A 26,957-nucleotide genomic window follows, 5' to 3' on the forward strand; every position below is an offset into this window, starting at 1 on the left:
TCCTGCCCTTCATCCTCGTGCTCTCCGCGATGGTGACCCCACCTCACACATAACACTCCCAGCTCTTCCTCGCTAGCCAGGCCCCAGGTCACGCACGCCTCCAGGCCCCCGTTCCCGTTCAGGGCTGGCCACGGCGTGGACTTCCTGCCGGTTCAATGACCACGTCTCGCCAACGGCTTACGACCCCGAGAGCGGGGAAGACGCGCTCACCGGTCACTGGCGAGCACAGTAGAACAGGGACGGTCGCCGGATTACAGACTCAGCAGTGATCAGTTTGGGCAGAGACTTTGTGGAGAACGTTCCCCTTGAATTGCCACTCAAATGTGTCAGGGGTCATCAGGTGGAGAGGGGACGGAGGGTGTGCGGGGCGAGGTGCCTGTGGAGCGTGCGGGCGAGCGGAGCGGGCAAGGCCGTCGGGGCAGGGCGCATGATGCCACGGGTAGGCAGCTGCGGTACCAGCGGAAGCACGAGAGGAGCTGGCTTTTTGTTTCATGGGGGAGGTGGACATTGAAACGGGGGGTTATGGCTTCCCAGAAGGCAGCGCAGAGGCAGAGAGAGCGGCAGCATCTGAACCGGGGAAAGTGGCCTCCCAGAGCAGCGCGGTGACAAGCTGCCCAACTGGGGGAAGCTATGAGGTGGCAGGTGGAGACGTGGGGCCTGCGTGGTGGGCGCTGAGCGAGAGGGAGCAGCCACAGCTGCAGGCGGGGAGCCAGGGGATACTCGAGTGCGAGTGCGGAGGAGCGGCAGGACCAGCTGAGAGGCAGTGGCCAGGGCAGGAGCGCGCTGTGTCCCGCCGAAGGTCAGGCCTCGCCTCCCTGCCCGGTTCCCTTACATGAGTCACCACAGGCCCAGTAGGCCGCAGTGATGACAGCACACCAATTAGGAGCAGCTCAAGGACCCTGTGTGGCTGGGCCACCACTGTGGCTTAATCAAAAGTGGGGTCACCCCAGGGGGCAGGCGTAGGGAACAGGAGGGGAGGCCAGAGCTCACCTTCGGGGAGCCCTGTTGGGGGGGCTGTGCCTCCGCTGTGAGCAGGTGTATGGAGGGGTGCCCTCCTCCAGGCTGTGCTGCCGTCTCCCAGCACCTGCCCCTGAGCCCGCCCGCCCCTGGACCATTCATTCTGTCACCCCTGAAGCCCTCTGATGCCATCTGGGTGGGGTTGGGTGCCTTCCAACCGAACCTTCTCCAAGTGGGTGTAGAGGCCAAAGAGATAAAAGGGTTCCGAAGGAACCAAATAATTCACCTGGCTTCCCTTCTAGAAGGAGCCCCGTGGAGTCCCTAGGCAGCTCTGGGGGGGCCGTGCAGACACATAGCTGGCCCCCGGGGCCCGGGAGCCCAAGTGGAAGGTCTGGGGTGCCGGCCAGTGGCCTGCCTGCCAGAGGCATCAGAGCCTGGGGTGAGTGCCGCCCGTTCCCCTCAGCCTGACGAGGGGACCTACCAGCCATGGCACGGGGACTCTGCTCGGGGACAATTGACTCACATCTTTGCTAAGTGCCGCCCTACCCGCCGACCCCTGCCAGGACTCACACCTCCCACAGCCCATTGGTTGGTCTTCTCGCAGCAGCCCTGCCTGCCTGGGGCCTGCTCGCGGAGGCATCTGTGCCCATCGGCGGGGTGAGACCAATGTCTGCACAGATGAGCCAGACCTGTCCCTCGTGCCCCACGGCCAACAGGCTAGAGGGCTGGGGACACGGAGCCCAACACTGCGGGTTTCCCCCTGGGGTCGCCACGTACTGGGAAGGGAGAGGCAGACCGGGGGCACTCAGGGTCCGAGAGGGGGCGGGACAAGGTGCACCCAGCAGGGGCACTGTCCTGAGCAGCGGGGGAGGATCCTGGGGGTGGGGGTGGGGGGCAACAGGGAAGGCATCTAGAGAGATCCAAGGCGGCCACGGCTGCCTCCTTAGGTTCCGGAAATGGCCTGCGGTCAGAGTACCCAGGTGGCCCACTGCATCCGGCCGACCTCTGTTCCCGGTGATCCCTCCTGCGCCCACCCAGGCGAGGGGGTGCCCTGGCATAGCACCCCGGAGGGAGCCCACTCTGCCTCACACGCCCTGAACATGAAAGCTTCACTTCCTTCAAATTCCGCCCCTCCAGCCTGTCCTCAGCCGGCAGCTCCTGCTTGGTGACGCCCGGGTCCCCTGTGGCTCCGCGGGGTCTGCAGCCCCCGCCCCCCAGCCTGTCCCGCCCCCCCCTTTTCCCTACTATCAGAGCACTCCTCCCTCTGGAGGAATGGCTCACTCCTCCAGCACGTTCTGGTCTTTTCTCGACTGTGCGCCCTTCCAAGAGGCCTGCCCTGGCCCGGGCGCTGACTGAAGCCGTTTTCTCCATCAGCCCCCTGGCCGGCCGGGCCCCGGCACCTAGTAGATGCTCAGTAAGGACCCCTCAGAGGGCAAACAGGGAGGTGGGCAGCGGGAGGCTGCGTGGGAGGGCGGAGGCCGCGCATCCTGGGGGGGGGGCAGATGTTCCCGCATCTTCTGGACGGAGGCTGCTCCCTGTGCAGAGGCTAGAGGATTAACACTTCGGTGCTCGAGCTTACAGAATGTGGAAGGCGCCTTCTGAGGTGCCTGTCTGCGCCCCACCGCAGGGGGACGTCACGGGCGGGGACCGGCCCAGGGACCAGCGCCGCTTCTTGACGTCGCAAGGCCAGCGTCCCGAGGAACCGAGGCCCCTCGGGGCTGTAGGCACAGGGACTGGCCCTTTCCTCCCAGGGACCCTGGCCTTGTCCCCCGGGGCCTGTGGTGTCTGCTGAGCCCGCAGTAGGAGGGGGGGCTCTCCCGGGAGCAGAGGCCGCAGGGCTCCGGGCCCTTGGGCCTCCACGGGCGGTCCTAGGTCAGAAACCTGGGGCGCTGGCCACGATCTGCTTCCCAGAAGATCCCTCGGAGCCCGGAGCCTCCCCGAAGGCCAAGGGTGAGGCCCACCTGGGCCGCGCTGTCAGGAGGCCGCCGGCGGCTGTGAAGGCCAAGGCGTGCGCCTAGCCTAGTGCAGTCCTGGGAGTGTGACCTTCGGGGACGCTTGCACTCACACTGGCAGTATGTGTGTCTGTGGCGGCTCCTCCACCCACCACGTGGAGGGCAGGAGGCTGTGCACGGGGCGGGTGGCACCGAGCCGCGGGGGGGCTGATGCGCAAGTGGCCAGGGCCCTGCGCTGCCCTCTGCTCTCTCCTGTGTGCCCGCCCCCACCTCTCCCCTTCCCCCCTCCTTCCCCCTCCGCGCTCCCTCCCTCCGGGCCACCTCCCTTCCTTGCCCAAGCCGCCCAGGTGCCCTCAGGGCAGCCGAGACCCCTGCACACTAAGCCCAGGCCTGGCTCGCTCCCTGCGCCACCCCCCTCCCTCCGCTGCGGCCCGAGCCTGAGACCGGGAGCCACAGAGGCTGTGCTGGACCAGCGCCACCGCCGCCGTGGGGCTCGGCCATGGAGAACGGTGGTCCACGTACCCCCGCCCGTGCCGCCGTGCCCCCCCAGCACATCGCCTCCACTTCGCTGTTGGCTCCTAGACAGATTGGGAGGCAGTTAGAGCCCCCGTATCCCAGCTGGGCTGTGCCGGCAGCAGCAGGTCCCTTCCAGGGGACACTAACGCTGGCTCCCTCCCCACCGAGGCAAGTCCTCCTGCCTCCGCTCATGCTGCGCAGGACTAGGGGTCGCCCGGCAGTGGGCCTGGCAGGGCACGAGGGCCACGGGCCCAGGCTCGGAGGTGAACTTTGCGGTCGGCATCTCCGTGGCCCCGACAGAGTGCAGAGCTGCGGAAAATGGCTGGGAAGCGCGGACCCCAGTTTTGTCTCACCTTCGCCCCTGGCTTCTTCTCACCTCTCCCCAGGTGTCCGTGCTCCCCGCACCCCTCCTCACCCGGGCCCTGGGACCTCGGGTGGCCGCCCGCCCCTAGCCGAGGCTGCACCTGTGAAGAGGTCAGGCGCCCTGTCCTCCCAGCGCGGCAGGCAGGATGGGCGACATGGCCAACAGTTCCATCGAGTTCCACCCCAAGCCCCAGCAGCAGCGGGAGGCCCCCCATGCCGGCGGCTTCGGGTGCACACTGGCTGAGCTGCGCTCCCTCATGGAGCTCCGAGGAGCCGAAGCGCTGCAGAAGGTCCAGGAAGCCTACGGGGACGTCAGTGGGCTTTGCAGGAGGCTGAAGACCTCGCCCACAGAGGGTAAGGCTCCCGGCAGGGCCCCGGTGCAGGCCACGCGGGCATCAGGGACGTACGGTCACGGGCCACCATTCAAGGGGTGTCCTGAGGGTGCTCCGTACCCCCAGGGCAGGCCTGGTCAAGGCTGGGTGGGGCTACTGCAGCCGCTTCCTAGAGGCAGTCTTGACCCTGACTGTGCCCTCCCACGGTGGCTGCCCACCCCCCCCCCGCCCTCCAGCAGGAGCTGCTGTGTGTGGGGTGCGGAGGTCCTCCTCTCGGTGACCTGGGGTCCTCGAGGAGCTGTGGTCTGATCCGCTCCATAATCAGCAGCTCTCTGCTCTCGCCTCTTTGGACTCAGTAGAAATGGAGCAACAGAGAAGGGGCAGGAAGAGGACGGTACAGAAAGCCCAGAAGCTCTTGTGAGCAACAGGGTGGGCAGCCTCCCACGCACAGCGGAGGACGCAGGCAGGGCCCTGTCGGCCCCAGGGCTCCCTGAGGGCGCAGGAAGATGAGGAAGGGGTGCAGGGCCCCGGTCATGTGAGGGCTTTGGTTACGGGGGGCCTCTCTCTGGAAACCGAGGGGAGCAGGGTGCTGGGTGGAGGTGCCACTGGCCACAGGCCGTCCCAGAGACGCGCAAGCCTGGTGCACAGGAGGTTTGCTGGTAGAGTTGTCGCCTGCGAACGGGGTGCAAGCCTGAGGCGGCGTAGATCTAAGGAGAGCTGCCGCACAGAGCCTTAGGAAGGCTGAGGAACCACTTCGAGAAGGTTCCAGAGGTAGAGGCCTGACCACCATCTTGGGGCCCTGCTTCTGCCCAGTAGCCCTTTGCCCCCGCTTTGGAGACAAAGCTCTGCCCTACCCTGCACCAGCCTTCCCCAGTCCTGCTCGCTGGGGCTGCTGGGAGGCTGGGACCACCAGGAGCCAGGCTTGGCCCCAGATTCCAGCAGTTGGAGTGTTTTCTGGCCCAGCTGGCACCTCCCTGGCAGGGCCACTAGGCCCGTCCCAGCCCAGTGCCAGGCTTGTTCTCAGCCAGCACTGATTGATCTCATCAGCTCGCATCTCAGCTGTCACACCGTTGTCGACCCAGGGCTCTGGCCGTCACCCCTGTCCCCTACTCCCTGGCCCTGTCCGTCTGTGGGGAGTACATGGCTGGGGCAGGGGGCAGAGGTGGCCCACCCAGGAGGCAGTGGGCCCGAGGGCTGGGTGAGAGGGTGCCCACCGTGCCAGGTCAGGAATTCCAAGCCTAAGTGGCCTTCCCCGGGCCGCCTGGGTCTCTCTTCTTTGTGCTCCAAAGGGACCCAGCCTGGTGTGTTGTGTTATCAGGGCAGATGGCCTGGCTCAGGGCCAGAGGGATCTCTCTCCTTCCCTCCTCCTTGCCCCCCCCAGGATTTGGGGCTGGGGGGAGGCTGGGGTGGAGGGCCATTTAGCCACAAGGGCTCTGGCCTCTCCCAGATAAAAGGAAGCAGATGGGCTTCAGCTGGCAGCTCTTTCCTCTGCCTGTCAGGCCTTGTTAAATATTTAAAATGTCAAGGCCCCTGGGAACCTGCCTGATTCTGCCACAGTGGCTCTGGAGCCTGCCCGGTGCCTGTGGAGGGTGGGTGGAGGGAAGGGCAAGTGCCCAGGTGGGTGGCCAGGCCGCGACAGAGGGAGCCAGCCGGGCCTGATCTGCATCCTGAAGCACCAGCAGTGTGAGGACTACCCCTCCCCTCTCGAGCCCCGGAGCCCTGGCCCCCTGCACCCGTGCCGACTCGGCCCTGGAGTCCGTCACCCAGATGTCCCGCTCCTGCCCAGACACGGTGGCCTCGGCGTTGGGCCCCTCTCAACGCCGAGGCCACTGTGCGGCTTAGCTGCACCCCAGGCCCCACATCAATGCCCTGGCAAGGTGTGCCAGGGGGGCGGGGGGCGTGGCGTACGGGGCAGGAGGCCTAGTCTGTTCCCGGGAATAAGCGCATCAATGGGCTCGGCCCTTGTAGCTATTCTAAGAGGATTCCAGAAGCTGGGGGAACTGGGGTTTGGGCCAAGCTCGGTGGCAAGGCGACCGGAGGGACCCGAGTCCCAGCCCTCCCCGGCCTGGCCTTTACCAGCAGCCGTGGAAAGGAGCGGGCGGGTTATGCAGGAACCGCACGGCGCGGTCCTAATCCAATTCCGATGGCATCTGGCCTCTGCTCTGGGTAGGGCCCTCATCTGTGTCCATGCCAACCGGCCCGCCCCTGCCCCGGCACTCCGGCCGCTGCTGGGGGCCTGCCGGGCAGCCACATGCTTGGAACCGGGCGGCCGCAGCTCCCTTCTGACCCCCACATGACTACCGGGAGCAGTCGAGACCCCCAAGCCCGACAGGAATGCCGTGGCCTCGGGCTGCGGTAGGGCAAGGGAGAGGAAGCATGGCTAGAGCACCAAGGGCAACCCAAGGCCAAGGGACAGGCTGAAGGTGGGGGGGAGGGGGGAGGGGGAGGGAGGAACCGAGCCAGCTCAGTCCTGGGAAAGGGGCCCCAAGGGCCTGGCCTCCCTTGGGAACAAGCTGGCAGGATGCAGACTTAGGGCGCCGAGGGGATCCGTGGGCTCTCTCTTGAGGGTCTCCGGACCTGTGGCCTCCTCAGGCAGGCATCGTGGCAACTCTGGGTGCCCGTGAGGGCCAGGGTGCAGGGGCCTCCAGAGTCCTGACCCCACCTGTCACACGTCTTGTAGCTTAGAGGCCCAAGCCTCAGTGGGGAGCGGGGCCCAGGCCCTCAGCCAGGCCCCCAGCCCCCACGAGCCAAGGTCCTGAGCTCCCGGGCACCCAACTGGAAAGTTGCAGCCTCTAGAAACTTGAGCCCCTGCAGGGCTCAGCTCTGGGAGGCCCCGGGGAGGAGGCCAGGGACAGCTGGGCTCGGTGAGGTGGGGGGCCCAGCTGGGGAGGCGCGCCGGGGCTGTGCCGCCCGCCCGCGGCCTTTGGCTCTACTCCCGCCTCAGGTGGGCCCCACTGCGCCCCCCCAAAGCCAGATGTCCCTGCCGGGGGACACCCACCCTCCTCCCTCCCCAGTCCTTCTGCACCCCCATGTAGCACTTCACTTCCTTGCTCTCAGGGCGCCTGGGGGCCACGTCCTGTGTGCCCGCCCGAGCCAGCTGGGGACACCCCAGAGGCTGGGGATGGGGACCCCTACCTCGCGTCGCCCTGCCGCTTGCTCCCTGCCCCCTCAGGAGGCCAACGGAGTTGCAACTCCTCTGGACCGCGAGCGGCGAGCCACCGTCCGTCCACCAGGTGTCAGTGTGGGACTGGACACCCGGGGCACAGGCCTAAAGGAAGCCGCATCCTGAGGGCTGAGGGCGGGTCCAGGGGACTGTGTCCCGGCTGCCCGCCTCGGGGGAAGATGGCCAAGTGGGCATCTGGCCTTGGGGGGCGGTGGCCTGGGTGTCGGTTCCCACATGGAAGCTTCTGGTAGCTTCAGGCATGGACCTGACGGGACTCGTGCTCTAGAGGCACACCCAGGGGGCTGGGTGCCGGCCTGGGTAGGAAGTGGGCTGTGGCAAGAATGAGACGGAAGCTAAGGGCCCACCTTCCAGACGCCGGAGCTCGCCCCTCCGTGGGCGTCGATCCTGAGTCCTTCATCCTGCCTCCTGCCGCCGGCACAGCAGCTTGTCTGGGATGTGGACGGGGCCTCCCAGGCCTTGAGCGCACGGGGTCCCCCCTGGGACTGGCTTCCTCATCCTTCACCCTCCTTGTCCTCTGCCTGGTGGCCCGGGGACATGGTGGCATCAGCATGAATCACCGGCAATCCCATTAGCCTCATACATGTTCATTCACCAACTGCCACCTACGCAGCCACCCAGGCCGGAGCAGGTGCGTGTGCCCAGGGTATCCCGCGTCCCATCGCCGCCCTTCTCCGGGGCGCCCAGCTCGGAGCTCAAGGTTGGCACAGCAGCAGGGTCTAGAGAAGGCGTCAGGGAGGAGCCAGCTGTGTCCAGAGGGCAGGCCGTGAGGACACAGGGCCGGGGATGGTTCCTGCGCACCTCCTAGGCGCCATGGGTGCGAGGCCCACGCTCGAGTGCTCGGGTGAAACGGTCTTGGGGCCCCTAGCCCGACCCTCCCCCAGGTCCTGTCAGATGATAAAGGCTCCGGGGCCCGCACGCAGTGATTGGCCCTGCCCCCATCTCGGTGGCTGCGCATCCGTGAGGCCCCCGTTGTCCTGATCTGGAGTCCTGGGCTGCCGTCCAGAGCTCCGACTCACGGGTACAAGGCCCCTTCCCTCCCCGGCCTCAGTTTCCTCCTCTGGACCCTGGAGGGATGGAGCGAGCCCTTTGGCCGGCTCACGGCCCAAGTGGGACCAACCACTGGGCCCAGGTGACGGTGGCCTGCTGCCCCCGGGCCGTGCACCCCAGTCTCGTACCAAGCTCCGTTCTCTTCTGTGTCCAGGTGACACTCGGCCATCCCGGGCCCGGCTGGGTTCCCTCTGCCCACCCCCCCCCACGTTGTGTGTTATTGCTCTCCTTCCCATCGGCCCTTTGGGGGACCCAGCGCAACCCAGAGATGTCCCCGGGCCCCTCGGGGGGGATGGTCCAGCCCCCCGCACGCCAGGGGCTCCACGTCGCTCGCTGCACGTTGGGTGTTGGCGTGCCAGGGTGGCCCAGGCAGCTGGGGGGCGTGCGCCCCCGCATCCGTGCCCTCGGGGCTTGCAGAAGGGCTGGGGTGCGGCGGGCTGGGGGGCGGGACGGGCGCCCGGGTCGAGCCGGGGCGGAAGGGCAGGGCCTGGTGCTGCTGGTCCCCCACGGTCCCCCGTGTCCCCGCTCTCCGTCCCCACGCCACACAGGCCTGGCCAACAATGCCAACGACCTGGAGAAGCGCAGGCAGATCTACGGGCAGAACTTCATCCCCCCCAAGCAGCCCAAGACCTTCCTGCAGCTGGTGTGGGAGGCCCTGCAGGATGTGACCCTCATCATCCTCGAGGTGGCCGCCATCGTGTCCCTGGGCCTGTCATTCTACGCGCCGCCTGGAGAGGAGAGCGAAGGTGAGCAGCGGGCCCGGCAGGGGGCACGGAGCAGGGTCTGAACCCAGGGACCGCGGCGTGACTGTGCTGCCACCCCGTCCTTGTCCTTCCCTGCCGCCCTCGGGCACAGCGTGCGGGAACGTGTCAGCGGGGGCAGAGGATGAAGGGGAGGCCGAGGCGGGCTGGATCGAGGGAGCTGCCATCCTGCTGTCGGTCACCTGCGTGGTGCTGGTCACGGCCTTCAACGACTGGAGCAAGGAGAGGCAGTTCCGGGGCCTGCAGAGCCGCATCGAGCAGGAGCAGAGGTTCTCCGTCATCCGGGATGGCCAGCTGCTGCAGGTCCCCGTGGCCGCGCTGGTGGTGGGAGACATCGCCCAGGTCAAGTACGGTGAGTGCACCCCGAGCTGGCCTTGCCCCCCAGGAGCGCCTGGGCCTTCACCCGCCGGGTCGGGGGGCCGAAGGTGGGGGCTCGGGCGGAGACAGGGCTGGGGGTCGGGGGAATCCGGCCCGGAAGGGAGGAGCCTGGGGAAGAGGCCCCCCCCACTCCAGGTTCGAGAGCCATCCTGGGGCAGCTGGGGGGCGGCAGGGAGGAAGGCCACCTGAACCCACAGCCTGTGGTTCCGGCTGCCTGGCTGGCCTTAGGAGACCTGCTACCTGCTGACGGCGTGCTCATCCAAGGCAACGACCTCAAGATCGACGAGAGCTCCCTGACCGGCGAGTCAGACCACGTGCGCAAATCAGCCGACAAAGACCCCATGCTGCTCTCAGGTGAGGCCTGGGGCGCCCGGCCAGGCTGTGGGGAGGCCAGGACGCAGGCTGCCGCTGCCCTGGAGGCCAGCTCAGCACCCAAGAGCCTGGGAGGCCTGCGGCCCCGCCACCCCGCAGCCAGGGGTCCCCTGGTCAGAGAGTCTGAAGACGCCCCCGCCCAGGAGCCAGAGCGGCCTGTGGCAGGCCTGGTGGTGGTAGCTCCAGCCACTGGGAAAGGCAATGGGCACTCCAAGCCCCAAGGGCCCCCCGATACCCGGACGAAAACCCCTAGAGGTGGGGAGTTGGCTGAGTCAGCATCCTGCGGTGGGCCGCCCCAACCCAGACACTCAGGAAGAACCAGGGCGGGTAGCGTTCCCTTTCCAGAAGGTTTTGGCTTAGCCCAGTGCTTATCCCAGCGGCAAATGCAGTGGGAAAGAGGACAGAGAGGCCGGAGACCCCAGGTGGGACCTGCGAGGACCCCGCCTTATGCTCCTGGGCAGGCAGCTGCTCCCGTGTGGGCCTCCAGGTCCCCTCGGAGCCAGGGTCAGCAGAGCCTCCAGGGGCCTGCAAACAGGAGTCCCTGCTTCTGGGATTCGTAGGAGAGAACTGGGGGTGTTTAGTGCTCCTCCTACCAGCGGTACAAATCCCTGTCCTGGTCCCTCTGTGTTGCCAGGTACTCATGTCATGGAAGGTTCTGGAAGAATGGTGGTGACTGCCGTTGGTGTGAACTCCCAGACAGGCATCATCTTTACCTTGCTCGGAGCCGGTGGAGAGGAGGAAGAGAAGAAGGATAAGAAAGGTAAGGAAACGGTGACGTCCCGTCCCCAGCGGCGACGAGGGCCTGGCCGTCTGTGTGTGCAGCCGCCTCTTGCTCCTTTCATCCCCTGTGGCCTCATTCCATGCTCCAGCTCCAGCCCTCAGGGGTGGAAGGCTACACCCTCTCTTCTCACTCCTTTCGGGGACCCCGTCTTCTGGGGTCTGCCCAGAGCCAGCATGGGGTAGAGGGCAGTTCTGCGTAAGGGCAGCTTCCCTCGGGCAGCTATTCCCCAAAGGCTTTGGGAAGTGTGTGCCAGGGTGGGGATGGGGTTGGAGGGACAGGGGCCAGCCACCTGGGCTCGGGACGGTGCTGCCGGGGACCTTGTGCCCACCCTGGGTGCACTCATCCCAAGCGGAACGGACCGGCCCCCCCCCAGAGGACGTGCAGGGCCAGAGGAAGCTGGGATGGGGTGGGGGCCGTCACCCCCAGGGAAAACAGTGTTGAGGGACAGATGTGTTGTGAGAGCCCAGCTCTGTAGCCACCGTGGCCTCCCCGGCACACGGCCGTCCTGCTGCCTCCTCCCGCCACTGCTCTGAGCCCCCGGTGTGGCCAGCGTCCTCCTCTCCAGTCCTCAGAGCAGCGCCGACAAAACGACAGAACTGTCCTCGGCACCAGCCCCCTCCCACAGTCCCAATCTCAGGGTCAGGACCCCATTACCTGCACCAGCTCAGCGCTCACCTTGCTCTGACCTGGGTCTCCCCTCAGGCTGCTCCTGCAGTCCAGCCAGGTGGGGAGCAGAACTTTCTAGATGTGTGCCTCCGAGAGAATTCACTCGGGTCCACTAGAAGCACAGAGAACCTGCACGTGTGTGCGGAGAGCGTGTAAAAAGCCTGCAGCTGGGGCCCCTGGGGCAGTGGGACATCGGGGTGCCAGTCCCCGGCCGCACCTCAGTCAGGGCCCCTAGGCCCAGAAAATAGGCAACAAGGGGGCAGGTCAGCATGGGAAAGGGTGTGCTAGCGTCCCCAGCCCTAGGCTACTCTGCTCCTGGAGGTGGTGAGGAGGAGACGGATGACCCGCTGTGGCCTAGAAGCTTCCGTGGGCCCTGTCCACCTTGGGCGTGCCAAGCCTCCTCCCCCTGCAGGGCTCAGCCTAGTGGCTCCCACGGTGAGCCCCCTGGGGTCCATAGGCAGGTGGGTGGGTGGCCCTGGGCCTCAGGCTGGGCCGGAGTCCCCAGCCCCCTCTCCAGGGAAGCCTGGACACGGCGACAGCTGCTTGGCAGGGCGCTCCTTCTACCCTCCTCCCCGGGCTCCCTGCCTCCAGCTCTGGCCCCTAAGTGTCCGAGGTCTCCAGGACTCGGTTCTGGGCCCCTCCTCACCCAGCTGGGCAAAAGCCCGCCGGTGGCCCACCCCTGATGCCCTGGAAAGACGGGGCCAGAGGAGCTGGGAACAGAGCCTGACCCTGAGCGCGGTGCCGGACTCACTGCCAGCACTGTTGACCTTGGCCTGGGGAGCCAGCCACTGCCACAGTCCGCAGCACCGGCTTTGTGGTCACAGAGCGTGTTCGTGAATGACCCTCCCTTCGCAGGCCCCTGCCAGGGCCCCCGGGCGGACACCCAAAGCTGGCAGGTTTCTAGAGCCTCGCCCTCCTGGAGCTACCTGCTGGCTGTGCGCAGAGCCGAGGTCGAGGCCGGTCGGGGTAGGGACCCCCAGGGTCAGCCGCTTGGGGCCCTGCTCCACGTCGGCACAGCTGGCAGCTCTAGCTCCCCACGGTGGCGGCCTCTTTGGAGACCTCCCACTGCTGGCCACGCGTGACCCACAGTGCGCCCAGGGCTGGCTTTGAGGGATCACTGGAGGCCTGGGGCATCCGTCAGGAAGCCCAGAGCGGGGCGCCCACGTGCCGGGAGGCCGCGATGGGCCGCTGGAGTGTGGCTGGGGGTATGGAGCCGTCGTCCCCTCCCTCCGCACTCTCCACCGTGCTCTCTGGCCTCGCTGTCCATGTCCCGCTGTCCCGTGTGCATGGGCGTGTGCCAGGACCACGTGGGTGTTCTCAAGTGTTCGTGTCTGTCGTTCCTCTTCCACTGTAGGCAAGCAGCAGGACGGGGCGATGGAGAGTAGCCAGACCAAAGGTAATGCGCGCCCTGTGCTCAGGGTGGGGTGGCGGGGGTGTGGCATGGGGTGGGGGCCGCCTGCCTCAGTTGCAGGAGCAGCACCCAGGTGAGTGGAGTTGGGGGTCATCCGCAGACCCTGCCAGAAGTATGCAGAGATCACCTGTGAGTGGGCTTCCGGGTGAGGAAACTGAGGCTCAGGCCTGTGGGTTTCCCAGTTCGGCCGCAGCTTTGAGGCAGGGTGACTGGGTGGCCATCTGGCGCCCGCTCTCCTGTCAGCCGAGTGTCTGGTGGGTGCTGCTACTCTGTGGCTGGATGAGGCTTGTCAGTGGTCAGATGCAGGTGCCGGGGATGCACAGGTGGATAAGCACGGTCCTGGATGTTGGGACGGTGACGGTGCAGAGAAACGGACCTGGGGCAAGACTCCAGTGCACTGTGGGAGCCAGGGACCCAGAGACCAAGAGGAGGTCAGACAAGGACACTGGAGTTCAGAGGATAGCTAAGGTTGGGAGGGCATTTGGGTCAGGGGGACAGCCACCTGTCCCAAAAGACAGCAAAGTGGCTGCAGGAGAGTAGCGAAGGCCCCATGAGGAGAGAGAGGGGCGAGGCTTGTCTGTAGAGGCCTGGCCCGTCCCAGCGGCAGCCACCTGCAGCCAGGGACTGGGCCGAGGGGGCGCCCAGGGCGGGCCCGGAGCCTGATGGAAGTCAAGGCACCCACTCGAGAGGCAGGCAGCAGGGGAGAAGGGTGCAGGGGCCCCTAGGCCTCCTGGGGAGAGCAGGGAGGGGCTTGGACACCGGAGGACCAGTGGGTCAGCACAAGGTTCTGGAACGTTCCCCGGGTCCTGGGCCTCTGCTGTCAGGTGTCGAGATTCGGGGTCTCATGGGACCGGCCACCGTGTGTGTGTGTGTGTGTGTGTGTGTGTGTGTGTGTGTGCCCCAGTGACTCGTGCTGGTGCGTATCATCTGCCCTGAGAGGGCCCGAGACGGCCACGTCCACCCCGGCCAGCGCGGCCCTGGAGCCCCCGCCCGCGTCAGGAGGGCCTGGGCTGCCGGGCAGAGGAGGGAGAGGACAGCGGCCCTGGGCTGTGTCACTCGGAAATCACAGCCCCTGAGCCTGCCAGCCCCTCGCAGCCGCCCCGGGGCCCTAACTTGGGCTGGGGGGCTCCCCTGTGCGCAGCTAAGAAGCAGGACGGGGCGGTGGCCATGGAAATGCAGCCCCTGAAGAGCGCGGAGGGCGGGGAGATGGAGGAACGGGAGAAGAAGAAAGCCAGCGTGCCCAAGAAGGAGAAGTCGGTCCTGCAGGGCAAGCTCACCAAGCTGGCGGTGCAGATCGGGAAAGCAGGTGCGGCCAGGGGAGGCGGGGCCGCGGGGCCACCCGTGGGTGCCCACGCTGGGCTCCGGGCTCGGGCCGCAGGTGGCGGGGGGAGCCAGGCAGCCAGGGGCCCGCCGGGGCCGGCAGTGGCCATGGGGTCTGGCGCAGCCCCAGGCAGAGAGCGGGGCTCCCGACCTCCTCCGCGAGGCTGGGCGAAGGGAGTGCCCCCCAGCCCCCCGAGCCGGAGCGGCCCCTGCTGCAGCCCCCCTTACGTCTCCTTCGCTCTCCCCGTCCCTCCCTCACCCCGCTAACTCCCCTCCCCCCCACCCTCGGTGGCTTCCGTGGCCGCAGGGCTGGTGATGTCTGCCATCACTGTCATCATCCTGGTCCTCTACTTTGTGATCGAGACCTTCGTCGTGGACGGCCGAGTGTGGCTGGCGGAGTGCACGCCCGTCTACGTGCAGTACTTTGTGAAGTTTTTCATCATCGGTGTCACTGTGCTGGTCGTGGCCGTCCCGGAGGGCCTGCCTCTGGCTGTCACCATCTCCTTAGCCTACTCGGTCAAGGTAATAATAATAATGAACAACACAGTAGGAGTGAGAATCCCTTGATACCAGGACACAGACCCAGAAGGCGGAGTTCGAAGCCATTAAACAACTTGGCGCGGCGAGGATTGGAGGAAATTTGGGATCAGTTCGAGGTGGGGGACGCGGGGGCGCTGAGCAGGGGAGCCGTGAGATGAGCCGGGAAGCGGGGAGGCGGTGGGATAGCCCTGGCCTCTGCAGGACGTTGAGGGTGCTGGTGTCACTTGCAGAAGAGGGCTCGGAGACAAAGTGGGTGACCAGGAGGGGGCTGAAGACACTGGGAGATCATGGGGGGCCTCTGTGGGGGGACCACAGAGACAGCGGGTGATCTGAGAGGGGGCTACACGCAGGGGCATGTCCTGGAAGCAGGGAGGCCCCAGGCAAGCTCTAGGGAGAGCGGCTGCCCAGAGTTGACCACTTGGCCAGCTGACCGAGGCCCTCCGGGCTGTTAGTGCCACCCAGAAGGCTGGCAGGCCCGAGCAGACTGGCACGGGACATGCTGACAACCTCCCGCTACTCCACCCCATGGGCCAAGCTTCCCGGGGACAGCTGGCTACCCAAGCCCCCGTCTGTGCCCTCTACAGAAAATGATGAGGGACAACAACCTGGTCCGCCACCTGGATGCCTGCGAGACCATGGGCAACGCCACAGCCATCTGCTCAGACAAGACCGGCACACTCACCACCAACCGTATGACCGTGGTCCAGTCCTACCTCGGGGACACCCACTACAAGGAGGTTCCAGCCCCCAGCACCCTGACCCCCAAGATCCTCGACCTCCTGGTCCACGCCATCTCCATCAACAGTGCCTACACCACGAAAATACTAGTGAGCGGGCAGCGGGCAGCGGGCCGGGCCAGGCTGGGGCGGGGCGAAGGAAGGGGACCAGCCGGGAGACGGCAGCGTCAGCTGGCACCAGGGCCGCGGTGGTCTCCGGGACGCTGGTCGGCCTCCACTCATCCCTGGGCTCCGGTCCTGGCTGCGGGGCGGGCACCCGCAGCTTCTGGAAACCCCTTCCAAGCCCCGTGCGCGGCGGGCAGCCTGCCCATCTAGTCCCCGCGGAGGCCCTCCTCGGCTCCCTGCCAGCACCCCCTAGAGACAAGGCGGCCACAGCCAGGCGGGGGCCCCGGGGGCCACCAGGAGGGCAGACGCGGCCCCCGCCCCGGTGCCATGCTGGTTCTCCTTGCCCCGTAGCCTCCAGAGAAGGAAGGCGCGCTCCCACGCCAGGTGGGCAACAAGACGGAGTGTGCCCTGCTGGGCTTTGTCCTGGACCTGAAGCGGGACTTCCAGCCTGTGCGGGAGCAGATTCCAGAAGACAAGCTCTACAAAGTGTACACCTTCAACTCCGTCCGCAAGTCCATGAGCACAGTCATCCGCATGCCTGACGGCGGCTTCCGCCTCTTCAGCAAGGGCGCCTCGGAGATCCTGCTGAAAAAGTGAGCGGGCGCCCCGGGGGCTGGCGGGCGGCCACACAGGACGGGGTCCCGGGCTCCCGGGCTCCCGGGCTCCCTTTTGCGGTAGAGTGCCTGTGACATCAAGCTCGGCCACTTGAATTGAGGGTTCCAGCGTCTCCTCATTCTCGCCAACATGGGTCCCTCTGCGTCCGTCCGTTAGGACTGTCACGACTACTATCATCGTCATAGCCATCCCAGTAGCTGTGATCTGGGGCCTCTCGGTGGTTGTCTTTGCGCTTCCCTGACTCGTGATGTTGGCACTTTCCCATACCCTCCCTGGCCATTTGTGTGTCTTCTTTGGAGAAAAAGCTAGTCCAGGCCTTTGCTCATCTTCGATTTGAGTTTTTGGGTTTGATGTCGCTGAGCTGTAAGAGCCCTTGCTGTGCGCCGGGTACCAGACCCTCACCACACCTGATTTCTAATTACCTTCTCCCTGGCCGAGGTCCGTCTTTCGCTCTCCTGATCGGCTTTTTTTTTTTTTTCTTTTCATCCTCTTGACTCATCCCTGGATGCACAAGTGCCTTCCGATGGCAAAGTCCAGTTCATCTCTTTATTTCTTGTGTTGCTTGTATGGGGTTTCTCTTAGGGGTGATGAAAATGTCCTAAAATCGACTGTGGTGACAGTTGCACGACTCCACATTTTTCTTAAAGGATTTTATTTAATTATTCATGAGAGACACAGAGAAAGAGGTAGACACACAGGCAGAGGGACAAGCAGGCTCCAGGGAAGCCGATGTGGGACTCGATCCCCGGACTGGGATCATGCCCCGAGCCGAAGGCAGAGGCTCAACCACTGAGCCACGCAGGCGGCCCATGACTCTACAACTTAAATGGGCAAATTGTGTGGTGTGTGGATTAGATCTCAATAAAGCTGTAATGAGAACTAAACTGGGGGGAGCATGCAGCTCCGCCTCCAGGCCCCCACCCCCGCCCTCCACTCTGCCCACCTAGCTCCTCACTTCCTCCAAAGCCACCTTCTAAAACACGAATATTCTCCCCCAAAACTCTGCCCAGGCACAGACTCCCCGGGTGCAAAGGCCACCACTTCGCAGCAGTTGTTGCTGCAACTGGGGGAGGCCCGGGGTTCATCTCCTCTCCCTGAAGCTGTCCTGCCGCATCCCAGTGGGTGTGGCAGCTGGATTTGGGGCCCCAGCCCCCTTCGTGTGCTTCCCTTCCCCTCTGGCAGGCGCAGTACCATGCCCAAAAGCCCGATTCCTGTAGTTGGGCGCTGGGCTCCAGCCCTTGCTCCGCTCTCGGCCAGCATGTGAACGTCGAGTTGCTCCTCTGCCACAGACTCAGTCTCCCCTGCACGGAGACACCAGAAATACTTCCCTCCTGGGAATGTCGTGAGATTTACGTGACTGAATCCACAGAAAGGCTGGAGTCCCCACCGGCTCTTCCTGTGATGGTGACTTCCCGCCCTTCCCCAATCGTCTGGGGCTCCCGTTCGCCCTCCGCCTGCTTCTGGTGTCCTTGGTGCCTTTGCCCCTTCTTTTCTGCACCTGAGTCCCACCAGTCCCGCCATCGTGGGCTCACCAGAGCTTACGCCACCGTGGCTTCTTTGTCATGGCCTCGCTCCATGGAGTGACAGTTCTGCTGGTGTCCCACACTCTTGCCCTAAAGCCTAGAGGGGCAAGAACAATGTGCCTCAACTCCCTGTGAGGCTGGGGTGAGCCTTGCCTACACAGGTCTATGAGTTTCCAGCTCCTGGAGCTGCCAGGACAAAGGACCATAAACTTGATGGCTTAAAAGCATAGAAAACTGTTCTCTCAGAGTTCTGGAGTCCAGAATTCCAAGACGAAGGCGTGGGCAGGTCCGTGCTCCCTTCGAAGCTGCCAGAGGAGGATCTTTCCTGGTCTCTCGCAGCTTCTGGCGACTGCCAGCAGTCCTTGGAGCTCCTCGGCGCAGAGATGTGTCACCCCATCTCTGCCTGCGTCCTCACGCTGCCTCGTCCGTGTGTGTCTCTGTCTCGATGTCCTTTTTATGAGGACACCAGTTAGTGGACCAAGGGCCCACTGCAAACCAATATGACCTCATCTGAATTTGCAACAACCTTCTTTCCAAATAAGGTCACGTTCTGAGGGGCTGGGAGGAACGTGAAGGCGTGGGGGGACCCTGCTAGGCCCCGCAGAGGCAGGACGCGTCCTCCCTGAGAAGCCTCTGCCACGCAGGATGGACGGCTCACACTGAGTGGCGCCCGCTGAGACCGCCGGCTGGTCCAGCTCCCCTCGCCTCATTGGCCCAAGCCGTGTCGTTCTGTCCCCCGCCTCCCCCCAGGTGCAGCAACATCTTAAACAGCCACGGTGAACTGCGTGGCTTTCGCCCCCGGGACCGCGATGACATGGTGAAGAAGATCATCGAGCCCATGGCCTGCGACGGCCTGCGCACTATATGTATTGCCTACCGGGACTTCGCCGCCGCTCAGGAGCCCGACTGGGACAACGAGAACGAGGTCGTGGGCGACCTCACCTGCATAGCCGTCGTGGGCATCGAGGACCCCGTGCGGCCCGAGGTAGCCACCCGCCTCTCTGCGAGCGGCCCAGGTGGTTGGCTGGGTGGAGGGGCAGCCCTTCTTCCCATCCGGCCTCCGCGGCATGGCCCCTTTCTCCTGCCTGCCCTGCGACCGCGCGACCTCCTGCTGGAGTCCAGAAAGGTCAGGAAAGGCGGGCAAGGGCAGGGCCTCGGAGTCCCCCAGGTCAGACCTCCCTGGCACACTCGATCCCCCTTGCCCTCCCGCCCTTGCTCATGCTCTGCCTCCACCAGGTGAGAGGCGGCGCCGGTAGGACCTCGAGGGCTGTGACACCCGCAGGACTGATGGAGTCAGGGAGAGGGAAGGGTCAGGCGCCACTCCCAGGGCTCTGGTTCAGACACACGGTGGATGGCAGTGCTGTCACTGGCCTGGGAGTCCGAGAGGACACAGGTCTCGGGGGCGGGGGGCAGTCCTCAGTCAAGGGTTCGGTTGGGGCATCCCCGTAGAGATGTCAAGGGGTAGGCATCTGTAGGAGTGGGGAGCTCAAAGCAGAAGATCCTGGCAGGGGAGAGATTCCGGAAGCATCCTTATCTGAGGGATGTCATGGAGTGAGCGTGCAGCTGGGACAGATGGGGGAGGAGGCTTCAAAGAGACTTGTAGGAAGGGTCCAGATGGGAAGCTGGTCTGCGTAGATGGCTCTACCAGCAGCTTTTCTGCAGAGGGAACGGAGAAACTGGGCGGAAGCTGAACAGGCCATAGAACAAAGGAACACAGGGGCCACTTGTCGGTCCCCGGGGACAGGAGGTCCCTGAGAGAGGGAGAGCCGCGGGGCTGAGCCCAGGGTGGAGCGCCCACGGCAGCGCTAGGACACCAGGCCCCATGGGGACCGTGCAAGGTGCAGGCGGTGCGGGTTGCCAGAGGCACGGAGGGACCCTCTGTCTCCTCCTGAGGCCTCTCCGGTGGCACCCGCGTCGTGCCGAAAGCAGGGCCACCCCTGGGGATGCACGATCTTGGGCCTTTCCCCTCTTCGACCCAGAGGGGAGGGGAGGCACAGACGAGGAGGTCGAGTCACACCGCTCTGCTCCCCTGGCATAGACCCGAGGGCCTTCCCCTTCTGGACGGAACTGCTCACCGCTGCCCACCCCCCCACACCCCTGCACGGCCGCAGGTCCCTGGCTGGCGTTCAACGGTGCTCCCAGGCTGCTGGGTGTGGGAACACCCCCGGGACCCAGGGGGGCATCGTCCCTGTACTCCCAGGACCCTGGCCACAGCCATCTCTGTACCGCCGAAGGCAGCCTGCCCCCCTTCCACCTCAGCCGCTCGTCCACTTGCTCCGTCTCCCCTAAGGAGGAGTGACAGGACCTTATCACGTGAAGCCTGTGGCTCTATGTGTCTCAGATTTTGTGTTGTCGTAAAAACGAGCGGGCTGGGGCGGGCGAGTGAGAGGTGCCCAGAGCTTGGCCACAAGCCTGCTGATGGCCAGAAGCCGGCCCTGAGTCAGGGCCCCAAAGGGACAGGCCTGCCGTCAGCCCTGCCATCTGGCAGGGTAGCTGGGGACAGAGGTGCCTTCTCACTCTCGCAGAGCTAACTGACACAGCCACCTTGCCAGCCGGCCTGGTAACCAGGGCCCCTCCTGGCTCGGCGGCTCGGCGGCTCCGCGTCTCCGTTTCCCAGGGGAAAATGGGGTTGACGGATGCGGCCGATTTCTCTGGTCACCTTTCCAGACACGACTCCGGTGGTGCCCCCTCGACAGCGCAAAAGCTCCCAGTGCCATCTCCTCGCCCTCTTGGTGCTTGGAGGCCTGGGTCTGAGTCATCGCCGGTCCTGGGGCCCAGCACCATGAAGCAAGCACCAGGGTTGGGGAGGGGTGCTGGGGGCCTGAGGCACCCTGCCCGCTGCGGACCAGGCAGCAGAGGAGACAAGCTGTGTCTTCCCCAGATGCCCTCCTTGGGGACCACGATGGGGGGAGGGTGCCGCACATCTGGATGGCACAGAGGGAGAGGGAACAGCCCAGACACAGATGGGCCCGGCCTCAGTGACTCTCGTCTCTTCCAGGTCCCTGAGGCCATCCGCAAATGCCAGCGTGCTGGCATCACGGTCCGCATGGTGACTGGAGACAACATCAACACGGCCCGGGCCATCGCGGCCAAGTGCGGCATCATCCAGCCTGGGGAGGACTTCCTGTGCCTGGAGGGGAAGGAGTTCAACCGGCGGATCCGCAATGAGAAAGGCGAGGTAGTCCCCGGCTCGGTGGCGCCCCGGCCTCAGTGCAGGGTTCTGGCTGTTTGTCCCCCGACTCTGCCCGGCACCCCCCACCCGGGCTCTGCAGCCTCTGTGTGCTTCCCCCTCCCAGATAGAGCAGGAGCGGCTGGACAAGGTGTGGCCCAAGCTGAGGGTCCTCGCCCGATCGTCTCCCACCGACAAGCACACCCTGGTCAAAGGTAATGGGGCTCACCCCGCCACGCCCCACCCCTCCCCGGGGTGCCGCGCCCGCCAGACTCCCAAAGCCCAGCTCCAGGGCCTGCCTAGGAGGTGGGGTCCTGGGCTGCTGCTGGACATGCCCCCCGCCCCCGCACTTTAGTCTCCTCGCCAGGAAAACAGGGGGTAACGAGGGCTGACAGGCCAGGGCTCACTCCTCTGCCCCTCCTGGCTGACAGCCTGGGTGGAAGACGCCAGGATGGCCTCTCGTTGTAACACATGGGGAAACTGAGGCGCCGGGGAGGGAGACGCTTGTCCAAGTCCCCCGGTGCTGAGCCCCCTGCCTCTGCCCCTTTGCACCATCCTGTCTCATCTGACGGGTGTGGGGCCGGGGCCGGGGGAGGGGGCCGGGCCGCTGTCAAGGCACAGGGACTAGACCGCGAAGGTGACAGAAGCGCAGAGGTCGGGGGGCCGTCGGCACGGTGGCAAGCCCGAAGGGCTTCGTGAGTCACCAGCCCCCCACGGCGCCCAGGCAGGAGCCCCGGGCACAGACGCCCCACTCTGCATTGCAGGCATCATCGACAGCAACACGGGGGAGCAGCGGCAGGTGGTGGCCGTGACCGGGGACGGCACCAACGACGGGCCGGCCCTCAAAAAGGCAGATGTGGGCTTCGCCATGGTAAGCCACCCCGCACCCGCCTGGTTCACCACACCAGGTAGCGTCTTATGTCTCGAGGATGTGAGCTTCGTGCAGGAAGGTGGGAGCTGGTGTCGAGGCCTCCTCCTCTCTCATCCCGGCCACTTGGGCCCCCACAGGCTCTGCGGGGCAGGGGACAAACGTGCGATTTGTTTAAAGGCACTTGGTGTGGGGATGCTCGAGGTGATGCGGGGGGACTTGGCACTTGTGCACCCGCCTCAGCAGGGCCTGGGTCATTTGAAGTGACCTTCAGAAAAAAAATAATAATAATAAATAAAATAAAATAATAAAATAAAATAATAAAATAAAATGAAGTGACCCTCAGGCCCAAGTGTGATCACCACAGCCCCCCAGACGAGCTTGTCCTCTGTGTTGCTCTCCTGTTGCTTCTGCGGAGCTAGTATTGCTGTAAAGCCCTGAGCCCGCTGCCCGGGTGGCAGGGCGACGAGGCGCACTCGGTGGCCGAAGGCGGAAACCCTGCGAGCCCCTCTCCCCGCCCGGCACCACAGTGGTTGCAGCGCGCCATGGGCGGGCGCCAGGGGTACAGGCCAGTCCTGCTCAGAACCCCAGGCCCAGAAGGGGACCAAGCCCCAGCCCCCAGGCTCGGTGAGAACCAGCCTCGGGGCAGCAGACAGGGTGTGCAGCTTTGCCAGGCCGCAGCTGTCCGGGCACCCGGGGCTTTGAGCAGCAGGGACGCAGGTCCTCCCCCAAACAGCTCCGTGCAGGCCGGGAAGCCATGTCCCTGCTCTGCCGAGGGCGCCCGGCCCAGCGCTCACGGAGCTCCTATGGCAAGCGGCCCTGGCACGCTCACACCGCACGGAAGGCTGGTCGGCGGCCACGCGCTGGCAGCTGGGCCCCGCACGTGATGCCAGAGCGGTGGCCATGGTGGCGGCACCCTCTCTGTTTATGAGCCAAGACCCTCACCTTGCCGTGAGACCACCTGCCGCCGTAGGAGAGGCCGCGCTGCACGACACAAGATCCGTGTCTAGCTGGTGGGGAGGCTCGTTTGGAAGGGTGGCCGGGCCGGCGGCCCAGGTGGCGGGGCTGGGGAAGGGGCCCGTGGACACTGTGCGTGTCTCCGCACCCCACAACCAGGGCATCGCAGGGACTGACGTGGCCAAGGAGGCCTCGGACATCATCCTGACCGATGACAACTTCACCAGCATCGTCAAGGCGGTCATGTGGGGCCGCAACGTGTACGACAGCATCTCCAAGTTCCTGCAGTTCCAGCTGACGGTCAACGTGGTGGCCGTGATCGTGGCCTTCACCGGCGCCTGCATTACTCAGGTGGGCACTGGGGGGTGCCGTGCCCGAGGCCGACCCCGGGCTCGCCCTCCCACCAGCCACGGGGTCTGCAGGAGGCGGCGCTCCGCCCCCCCCCCCCGCCAGTGCGACCCCCCTCCCAGGAGTGTGCGGGCAAAGAGCCCTACCCGAGGGCTCGCCGGCGACAGCCAGGTCTTTTCTCCGCTGCACGTTGTTTTTAACTGACATGGAAATCACATGCTAAAAAGGTCACCATCTGAGAGCACTCGCCGTTCAGTGGCATTCGGTGCATCCACAGTGTGTGCAACCCCCGCCCCTGTCTGGCTTCTGGACATTTTCACAGTCCCTAAGAAGACCCCATCCCCGTCCCCGTCCCCCAGTCCCTGGCACCCATGGGTCTGCTTTCCATCTTTACACACTTGCCCATTCTGGAACCTTTCGTGCAAATGGGACCAAATAACACGTGGTCCTCTGTGTCTGGCGCCTTTCGGTGCGCATCATGTTTTCGGGGTCCATCCATGCGATGGCTTGGATGGGCACCTTGTCCCTTCTGGTGAGACCCGTGCTCCGGCGCATGGAGCGAGCGCCTCTCGTTTGTCCCTGGCTCCATCGATGGGCACTGGGGTCGCTTCCACCGTTTGTGGGCTGTGAACACGCACGTACAAGCATTTGTGGGGACCTCTCCCTTCTCGTGGGGCTAGATCCGGGAGGGCCAGTGCCGGCTCCGATGGGAGCTCCGTATTTAAACCCCCGGAGGAGCCCCTTCCCCATTTTCGATAGTCCAGTTCTCCCCCGTAGTGAGTGTCCAGAATCCGCGTCCCTCTGAAAAGTCTTCCTCATGGAGACAAAGTCCACATCGCATACGCTGCCCTATCGTAGCCACTGGACGCGCACCGCCCGGCAGCACCCGGTCCATTCACGGTGTCGGGCCACACCTTCGCCTCACCCCGATGCCAGCCTCCCTGCCGCCAGCTCCCCACACCCACTCATCTGCTTTCTGCCTCTGTGGATCTGTAGTTCTGGAAGTTTCAGAGCAACACAATCATCCAGAACGGGGCTCTCTGTGTCTGCCTCCTGCGGGGCTGGTTTCTCGCCAGCACAGGGGCGATGAGGAGAAAGGTGCGGGGGAGACCCTGTGTCTTCCTGCCCCTTGGGTGCGGGAGGTCGGGAGAGCGCCCGTTGCAGGGGCCGGGGCTGCCAAGCTCCTGCTGACAGTTGGGACCGCACCTTCTAGACCACTGCCACCAGGTGACACAGGGAGCGGGACTCCGAAAACGCACCAAAAACTCGCCGCTAACCTTAACGACAGGGACGGAGAGGTCACGTTTGTTTCTTTAATTTTATTTATTTATTCATGAGACACACAGAGAGAGAGAGAGAGAGAGAGAGAGGTAGAGGCAGAGACCCAGGCAGAGGGAGAAGCGGGCTCCATGCAGGGAGCCTGACGTGGGACTCGATCCCGGGACCCCGGGGTCACACCCTGGGCCGAAGGTGGCACTAAACCACTGAGCCACCCGGGCTGCCCCAGGTCATGTTTTTTCCGGGAGTCAGATTTGCCACATGTCCTGCCAGGGACGCTGCCCCCAAGCCGACTTGGTCGCCGGGCGTGGCGGGCCAGCGGGCCTCCCGGCCCCGCGCTCGGGTGACTGCCTCCTCTCCACAGGACTCTCCCCTCAAAGCCGTGCAGATGTTGTGGGTGAACCTGATCATGGACACGTTCGCCTCTCTGGCCCTGGCCACGGAGCCACCGACCGAGGCGCTGCTGCTGCGGAAACCATACGGCCGCGACAAGCCCCTGATCTCTCGCACCATGATGAAGAACATTCTGGGCCACGCGGTGTACCAGCTCACCATCATCTTCACGCTGCTGTTCGTCGGTAGGTCGCCCGCGGAAGGGAGGAATGAGCACCTCGGAGCCCCCTCCCTCACCTCCCTGCCGGCCCTGTCTGTGTGCCCCCCCCCGGGGTCACAGGCCCCTGAGCAGCCGAGAAACCGTCCACTCCCCAGAGAACAGACAGCATGTGTCACCCTCCACCCAGAGCCAGATCGCGCACACCCGTCCACGCGCCCCGTGACCATCTCTCCAGGGGACAATGAGCAGAGCCCTGTGCGAGGAGGGGGATCGGGAGGAAAGAGAGGGAGGAGGAGGGAAAGCAGGAGGGGGAGGAGGAGGAAGAAGAAGGCAGTAGAGGAAGGCAGAGAGGAGGAGGAGGGGAGAGGCACTAAGGGTCGGGAAGCGGGAAGGGGGCGGGGGCAGGAGGGGAAGGCAGTTGCGGGAGGAGTCGGGGAGCCCCGAGCCTCAGCAGTGGCAGCTATGCCCCCCCTCCCGTCTGCCTCTGTGTCTGGCACGTCCCCTGATTCACAGCAGGGCTGGGTTTGCTGGTCCTGGCCCCTGGCCCTCATGTCAGGGCGCCCTGCGCAAGTCCCCAACGACAGCTTTTGCTGCGGGACAGCAGTCCCGGGGAGGGGGGCGCAGGGGGTCTCTCGGAGGGCCTTCCTCTGATGTCCTGGGAGCCCAAGCGCCCCGTGGCCTGGCTGAGGGCCGTCGCCTGGCCGCCCGGGCTTAGGGACAGGGCAGAAAGGAGGCCCGGCCTGCAGCCTGCTTCCTCCCGGGCCCACCCGCAGCTCAACCTGGCCTGAGCGTCTCCGTTCCTGCCCTGGGGAGGGTTTCTCACCTGCGGTTTCTCACCTGGCTGCGAGTCAGGTTGTGGGGTGAGACTCCTTACTTGCCCTCAGCCATCCCGCCACAGGGTTGGGGCTGCGTGTGCCCCCGGCACGGCCCCCCGGCACCCCTCAGGTGACGCCGGCAGGGAGCCGTGTCCGCCCAGGGCTTGGCTCCCCTCACGCGCCCCTTGGCTTGCAGGGGAGCTCTTCTTTGACATCGACAGCGGGAGGAACGCACCCCTGCACTCCCCACCCTCCGAGCACTACACCATCATCTTCAACACCTTCGTCATGATGCAGCTCTTCAACGAGATCAATGCCCGCAAGATCCATGGTGAGCGGAACGTCTTCCATGGCATCTTCAGCAACCCCATCTTCTGCACCATCGTTCTGGGCACCTTTGCAATTCAGGTAGGAGGGACGGCCCCACTCTTACACCAGGTGGGGGCGCAGGGGCTCTGCCCCGGGCCCGCGAGGGGCCCGCCCGTCCCGTTCTGCTCTCCCAGCCCCTGCCCGCGTTCCCTGGGACCCCGTGTCCTCTGTGCCCATCTTCAGAACGTCCTGGCCTTGCCCTGGCTTCACCTGCTGGGTCCCAGAGAGCCGGAGAGGGCCTTACTCGGGACGAACCCCCTCACCGTCCTCTCGGAGTCTGCCGCTCCCATTTCCAGCATATGATTCCTTGGTGGGGGGCCACCAGAACCCCCGAAAGTTCCTTGGGATGCACTTCCTAGCTCCGGTGCTGACACACCAGCCTCTGCCTGGCCCGTGCTGTGGACAGGCTGGCCAGTCAACTCTCGAGGAGAGGCTGAGCCTTCAGAAATGGGGTGTATTAATAGAAAACACGAGGCGTAGTGAGGGCAACAGGCCAGCGCAGTTCGCTCCTTACAGGAGCTCCTCGCTTCCCGAAGGAGGGGGCCACCCCGCCGTGGGGGGACCACCCGCGGAAGCACCTGGGTCAGTCAGGAGGCAGAGCAGGGAGCGGGGAGCCTTACTGAGGCTTCTTGGGAGAAACTGAGGTGGGGTGAGCAGGCTGAGGACTCACGGTATGAATGATTTCAGGGCTCTGGGGGCCACAGGGCTGCCTCTGCTTGTCTGGGCCCCAGCCCTGGGTCAGACAGGCAGGGGCAGTGGCCTGGAAAGGAGAGCACAGTTACAGGGGTGGCTGGGGCGTGGGCCCCAGATTGGTTGGTCTGTATTGAAAAAGCTCACCCCACGGAGGGCTGTTCTTCCCTAGGAAGGGGCCTCGGGGCATCAGGTGGCCCGGGCAAGGCTAGCGGGGCATGTCCTCGGGGTGTCTGGATCACGGCCTGCCAGCCCGCGCGCAGGGCAGGTGTTAAAGCGTCAGGTCTAGAGAAGCTGGAAATGCGGCCGATCCGCTGAGCCCCGGCCAGCGGCCCGTCTGCCTGGGGAAC

The 26,957-nt window shown here is 65.3% G+C and overlaps 1 protein-coding gene across 11 annotated transcripts in view; it reads left to right on the top strand.

The window, feature by feature from the left end:
• Positions 1–3,934: 3,934 nt before the first annotated feature.
• Positions 3,935–26,957, top strand: part of ATP2B3 (ATPase plasma membrane Ca2+ transporting 3) — a 43,919-nt gene continuing 20,896 nt past the window's right edge. For 3 of the 11 annotated variants that reach the window (XM_055337282.1, XM_055337283.1, XM_055337289.1), the window contains exons 1-17: positions 3,935–4,142; positions 8,900–9,097; positions 9,207–9,464; positions 9,719–9,844; positions 10,497–10,643; positions 12,664–12,705; positions 13,862–14,026; positions 14,348–14,562; positions 15,165–15,407; positions 15,774–16,015; positions 18,311–18,545; positions 20,559–20,738; positions 20,857–20,944; positions 21,494–21,600; positions 22,714–22,905; positions 24,545–24,758; positions 25,745–25,956. In XM_055337282.1, the coding sequence (XP_055193257.1) occupies positions 3,935–4,142; positions 8,900–9,097; positions 9,207–9,464; positions 9,719–9,844; positions 10,497–10,643; positions 12,664–12,705; positions 13,862–14,026; positions 14,348–14,562; positions 15,165–15,407; positions 15,774–16,015; positions 18,311–18,545; positions 20,559–20,738; positions 20,857–20,944; positions 21,494–21,600; positions 22,714–22,905; positions 24,545–24,758; positions 25,745–25,956 (3,072 nt within the window). Of the gene's footprint in view, positions 4,143–8,899; positions 9,098–9,206; positions 9,465–9,718; positions 9,845–10,496; positions 10,644–12,106; positions 12,127–12,663; positions 12,706–13,861; positions 14,027–14,347; positions 14,563–15,164; positions 15,408–15,773; positions 16,016–18,310; positions 18,546–20,558; positions 20,739–20,856; positions 20,945–21,493; positions 21,601–22,713; positions 22,906–24,544; positions 24,759–25,744; positions 25,957–26,957 lie in introns of all 11 variants that reach the window. The other 8 variants (XM_055337281.1, XM_055337284.1, XM_055337288.1 and 5 more) reach the window with 6 other exon arrangements.

The sequence above is a fragment of the Nyctereutes procyonoides genome, unplaced genomic scaffold, assembly GCF_905146905.1.
Source record: "Nyctereutes procyonoides isolate TBG_1078 unplaced genomic scaffold, NYPRO_anot_genome, whole genome shotgun sequence".
NCBI lineage: Eukaryota > Metazoa > Chordata > Mammalia > Carnivora > Canidae > Nyctereutes > Nyctereutes procyonoides.